The 6,101-nt window shown below is 36.2% G+C and overlaps 1 protein-coding gene across 2 annotated transcripts; it reads left to right on the forward strand.

Annotated features, from left to right (window-relative positions):
• The first annotated feature begins 424 nt into the window (after positions 1 to 424).
• Positions 425 to 5,259, forward strand: LOC112705866 (rab GTPase-activating protein 22). Of its 2 annotated transcripts, none has more exons than XM_025756858.3 (5): positions 425 to 1,349; positions 2,880 to 3,015; positions 3,110 to 3,159; positions 3,550 to 3,603; positions 3,749 to 5,259. In XM_025756858.3, the coding sequence occupies exons 1-5, from the start codon at positions 1,192 to 1,194 to the stop codon at positions 4,983 to 4,985; spliced, it is 1,635 nt and encodes a 544-aa protein (XP_025612643.1). In that variant the 5' UTR covers positions 425 to 1,191; the 3' UTR covers positions 4,986 to 5,259. The 2 variants fall into 2 exon arrangements, with proteins under 2 accessions (XP_025612643.1, XP_025612642.1); XM_025756857.3 differs by having other exon boundaries at positions 452 to 1,006.
• The last annotated feature ends 842 nt before the right edge of the window (positions 5,260 to 6,101 follow it).

The following is a 6,101-nucleotide window of genomic DNA, read 5'->3' on the forward strand; positions in this document are numbered from 1 at the left end:
TACAATTTTTTAGTTAAATTATGAAATATTATTATAAATTATAATAATATTTTAATATTTTATTATTAATAAAATGCAAATTTGTATTTAAATTTTATTAATTTTTTAATTATATGAATAATTGAATATGTAATTTAATAAATAATATATACTATTTCAGTATAATTAGATATTTTTTAAATATTATTTTTTATTCAATTTAAAAAAAAATAAAAAGTAAGTAGTTTTTTTTAAAATAAAATAAGTAGTTTTTATTATTTTTTAAATAATTGATACTATGAGAGGGATATTTAAATTAATTAAATAAAAAACAAATTTTAAAAAAAATGAATTAAAAATTGAATTTTAAAAAATAAGTAACATTTTTAATAATATTTTTAAATTTATTTCAAATATTTGAAAATATTCCGAGAAAGTTTTTTTTAACGTATTTTACAAGACACAGCGTACTTCGCAGGGCTTAAACTGTAAAAGCCCCAATCCAAAGAAGGCTCTTTTCCCTTTTTCATTAGAAGATAGATTCTTCCTTCTTCTTCTTCTTCCGATTCTCCATTCTCTCTCTCTCTCTCTCTCTCTCCCCACGCGCATAAGAAGAGAGACATGTCAACATAATAACGAAGCATCTTTCATTCTCACAAACACAGAATCAGAAGCAAAGGGAGGGAAAACATTGATTTTTGTTTTATTTTGTTTTGTTTGGTTATGTTTTCTTCTTCGGAGTGGATTTGTGGAATCGGAAGGACGAAACGAGCGAGGATCGAAGCGAGGGGCATTTGAGTAATTTCAGCTCCCTCTCCTCCTCCTCCTCCATGATCTCATCGATTTACTTGAACAGCAACAACGACAGTCCCTTCATCTCCGGTGGCAGTGGCGGCGGTGGCGGCAGCGGCAGGGGCAGGTTATCGTTAATCATGGCTGCGGTGGCCGCGCCCTCCACTCCGGCGGTGGTGTTCACGGCCTTGGCTGGCCTCGCTCTCGTCGCTGTCATCTTCTACGGTGCTAGTAGGTAAAACCGAAGAAACCCTCAAATGAACCAAAAAGGGGAAAAAATTTAGGGATTGAGAGAGAGAGAGAGCGCGCATCGCGAAACCCTAGCTAGCTCACTCACTCTTTCTCAGACATAGATGATGTTTTCGATTCCAATTTTGTTAATCTAAAAAAAAGGTGTAAATTGGAAGACAATTTTTATAGATGAATCCTCTTAGACGAAGTAACAATTCGAATTCTTCGTCTTCGAATTCCTCCCCTTCTTCATCGTCGTCGTCATCGTCTTCATCGTGGATCCATTTGCGTTCGGTTCTATTCGTTGTCAGTTCTTCCTCACCAGCGTCTTGTTCCACCTCTGATCGGTGAGTTCCTCTTCCTCTACTCTCTCTCTTTCTCTCTCCTTTTTCTTTGTTCTGTCACTTGTTTTCTTCTTCTTCTTTAGCTTTGTTTGAGCCATGAGATTTGGTTAAACTCAGATATCTATTACTTTTGTGTTTTTGATTTTTGTACCAGATCTCCAGTTTTGGACATCCCCAAAGTTGCTATCAGTGTCAGCTTAGGGTTGATCAGCTTGTGTTGTTTTGGGTCTTTGTGCCTTTGCACTTCCCTCTTTCTAATTTTTGGGGTCTCTTTGTTCGGCGGCATTTCCGTATCTCATTGTTGTGGTTCTGCTAAAATGGTTGGAATCACAACTTTTTGTTTTCGTTTTCTGTTTTTATGATATGTCTGCGAAGGGCGTCAGAAAGGAAGTAGTTGAGGAGGACGAGATAGTGAGAGGGACACGGATCTTTTTCCTTTGGCTTTGGGTTGGGGGTATTATCGGTTTTTACCTTTTTGATAGGGTTGTCAAGCACAAGTTCCTATCTTCTTGCCTTGAACTTGTTTATCATCTGATTCCCATTCCCAACTGTCTAATCAGTTCACTATGCTTGGAGGAAATGTAACTTGATGAGGATGATGAATTGATGATCTTGTTTCGGATTTCCAAACCCATATACATGCAGTATGGCCTGCTTGTAACTTCCATTGTTCCTGAGCCGTCAAGGGAAGATCTGTGCTAGGGTCTATTTAGTGAGCAAGTTCGTCTGGAGAATGGTGAAATGGATTTTGAGCCCAGTTAAACTTTTGGAGTCTAAGATTATTTAAGAAAAATGTTATAATCAGTCTGTCAATATCCTGCATCATGAATCATGGGTTTGGTCTTAAGTATTCTCGATATGTATCTGAAGGATGTTGATGTGTTCAAGTCTTCAGGAACAATCTTTTCTAATTGATGTCTTTTAGTCTTTTTCTTTAATACTGCCACCCTCAAGTGCCCATAAATTTTATATTGAATAGTTTTGTTCCTTTTAATCCTCAGGTTAAAAAAGGTTAACGAAACTATCATAGTCCTGTGGTTGGGATTTGTAATAATTTGGTTTGTATTTTTTTAAGACTTCAGTTAGTAATTTTAGCGTTACAGTATTATACAGAACGGAAAAACATGATTATTAGTGAGTCCTGAAGTTCACATTGAGCTGCGGCAGTATTGGTCCCTGTATTGGATTGATCCTTCTCAAATTTGTTGTAGTTGGTTTTCATATGTAGGTGGAAGTAGGAAACATTGAATGCATTTAATTATTTTAGCATGAAGGCTGAAAATAGTTCTTTACTTTGGAAACTTCATTCTGAAAAAAAATTGAATATTTATAAAATTGTAACCTTCCGATGGGCTTGAAAAAGTTAATATAGTACTGTGACATGCTTTTTATCTGCAAGAACATCTTCGCTCATTTTCTGTGTAGTTTCTCACTACTCAAAATATCTTAACTCGTTTGCTGCTTTATCGTAATCTAAAAGTCATCTACATACAGGCAGTACTAATGAATAATTCTTTTTTGACAAAATTCCAGAGGTCGTCTTAAATCACCATGGTCACGTAGGAGAAGAAAACATGCCCTTTCACCTCAGCAGTGGAAGAGCTTGTTTACACTGGACGGAAAACTCCGTGATGGTGGAATTAAGTTCCTGAAAAGAGTTCGCAGTGGAGTAAGTTTCCTTTTGCTTATCTTTCTTGAATGATCGCAAAATGTGTGTTCTGTTTTCATTTTGGAATTAAATACATTATTAAAATCTGGTGCAGGGTGTTGATACTAGTATCAGGGCTGAAGTTTGGCCATTCCTACTTGGAGTGTAAGCATACTATCTTCCATGTTTCATTTCTTTATAATCTTTTATTCTTTTCTACTTATTCTCTTGCGTACTTGAGATCTAGGGAGCATGGAATTGAATTGGACACGTGTAGACACACACATTCAGCAAAATTTGCAATTCCCAATTATTATTGAAAATGTTTATCACCTGTTTCTTCTATTGGGATTTGTAGTCTGCCCCCATAACTTTGTTTAGATGAGTCTTTCATTTTGTGATATCCCAAACTCTGCTTTCATTTGAGGGAACATTTATAACCTTCTGCTTTCTTTTAGACTCTACTATATATCCTTTCCCCATTCATTTCTACATGCATTCATTTGTTTAGGCAGACTTTTGTATAAATACTGATTACATTGTTCATTTGAACAGTTATGACTTGGACAGTACCAAAGAAGAGAGAGATATCATAAGAACTCGAAATAGGTAGGCATACAAGTTTGATCCGAATTCAATGTTTCAATCCATTGTGTCTGTATAGTCTTCAATTTATTTTTGTTTGCTTATACTTCTCTCCTGTATGTCCTGTTTAATATAATATATTTTTTTTGTGCAAAATCTTTAAATACAGAAAGGAATATGAGAAACTCCGCAGGCGATGCCGCCAACTTCTAAAGCAATGCAATGAGAGCTTTAAGTTAAACGAAATTGGTGAAATAAGCTATGAAGGAGATGGTGAGAGTCTTATTCAAGCTTCTGGTTCTCCTAGTTCTGAAGATGCAACGAGTGCTAGGCAATCCCTTTCCAGTGAGGAAAGGAGCCCGGATGTTGAATATTCAGATGATCCGTCTAGTGCCCTGTTGGAAGGGAATGATGTCAACAATGTTGATGCAGCATCGGATACTGATTCTACTGATTCAGATTCCTCTGATGGTCCTGAGGTAATTCAGACTTCTCCTTCTAATGAATTTCAGGAGGATAACACTTCCAAGACAGCTTCTACAGAAATTTCTTCATCCCAAATGAATGGCCCATCAAGACTACCAAACAATGAAGATTTTGCCACTTGGCAACGGATCATCCGACTAGATGCAGTACGTGCCAATGCAGAATGGATACCATTTTCACCTTGTCAAGCTGTTATACCAGAGAGCAGGGCAATCCGATCTGCTGAGGCTGTTGGATTGAAGGAATATGGGCACTTAGAACCCAATAGAATTTTCCATGCTGCCCGATTGGTTGCTATTCTTGAAGCATATGCATTATACGATCCAGAAATTGGCTACTGCCAGGGTATGAGCGATCTGCTGTCTCCAATAGTTAGTGTTATATCAGAAGATCACGAGGCCTTCTGGTGCTTTGTTGGATTCATGAAGAAGGCACGCCAGAACTTTAGGCTTGATGAGGTGGGTATCAGGAGGCAACTTGATATAGTAGCAAAGATAATCAAGTTCAAGGATTCTCACTTGTTCAGACATCTGGAGAAGCTTCAGGCCGATGATTGCTTTTTTGTGTACAGGATGGTGGTTGTGTTGTTTAGAAGGGAATTGACATTTGAACAGACTCTCTGCCTTTGGGAAGTAATGTGGGCAGATCAAGCAGCAATCAGGGCCGGCATTGGGAAATCAGCATGGAGCAGAATCAGGCAGCGTGCTCCACCAACAGATGATTTATTGCTGTATGCAATAGCGGCTTCAGTGTTGCAGAGGAGGAAATTGATTATTGAGAAGTATAGCAGCATGGAGGAGATCATCAAGGAATGCAATGGTATGGCTGGACACCTTGATATTTGGAAGCTGCTGGACGATGCGCACAATTTGGTCGTCACTCTTCATGATAAAATGAAACTAGAGACATCATTTCGATGACTGCAATTGATTCATGAGCAAGAACAAGAACAGGTATTAGTTACAAAAGATCTTCACTTTCATGTGAGGCTGGCAGATTTTTCTTCTGCATAAAAAATAAGCACTGCAAATTTCTGGGTTTAGTACCAAGAGTATGAGGTCTGCTGTTACTTGTTTAAAACTTGCCACTTCTTATTTACGATGTTGGTTAATCTGGGGATGAAAGTTTAGCTAGATTTACATGGCATCCTTTTCCCTCTTTTTTTTTTTTTTTTAAAAAAAAGCCTTCCCTTTTTCTTTTGGCCCCTTTTCTCTCTCTCTCTCTCTCTCTCTCTCTCTCTCTCTCTCTCTCTCTCTCTCTCTTTTTATTTTATAAATTTCTGATTTGAGACACATCTTTGGAGAACCTTTGCGAAAAGCAGCTGGGTAGGTGCATGTAACGTTAGTTGAGGCTGAGATATTATTGACAATCATGATGCCCTTTTTGACTGAATTCGTTGACTCTTTGAGATGCTGAGTTGTGCCGTGCTCGACACTTTAGATTTTTAACCCAAAGTTAATTCTGCAGTGGGAAAAAAATGGTATATTGGTATCGGTTTAATTCGGCGGTTTTTTTATTTAAATAAAATTAATAAAGTAATTTCCAATTTGCATTTTTCAATTTGCATAATGAGTAGGAGAACGTTTAAAGACATTATTTGATAATTTTACTGGGAATCCAATATTATGGTAGAAAAAAAAATTTCGTAGGTACTGGGTGTGCAATTTGGGAACAGTTTTTTCAAACTAATTTCGGGTTTATTTCGTGGGAGGTTTGGAACACAATTGACTCAACATTAATTCTGCTGGCACTGGCAAATAAATTATATAAAAATATTATGTGTATTTTAAAATTAGTTATAAAAATTAATTATTAATATATTTGTGTATAAATGTATGTGTTGAATTTATTTTTAATATGTATCTTATACTAATATTTAATATTAGTAATTGATTTCGGTATATAATTAAAGTAAAAGTTTATTTTACATCGTGTTAGGGTAAGTTTTTTTAATGTAACAAATCTATAATTATAGGGTTCTGTAAATAGAAAATTCATTTAGGATTTATGCCTAGAAAACAGTTTATATTCATGCA

Source organism: Arachis hypogaea, chromosome 8, assembly GCF_003086295.3.
Source record: "Arachis hypogaea cultivar Tifrunner chromosome 8, arahy.Tifrunner.gnm2.J5K5, whole genome shotgun sequence".
In the NCBI taxonomy this organism is placed as follows: Eukaryota; Viridiplantae; Streptophyta; class Magnoliopsida; order Fabales; family Fabaceae; genus Arachis; species Arachis hypogaea.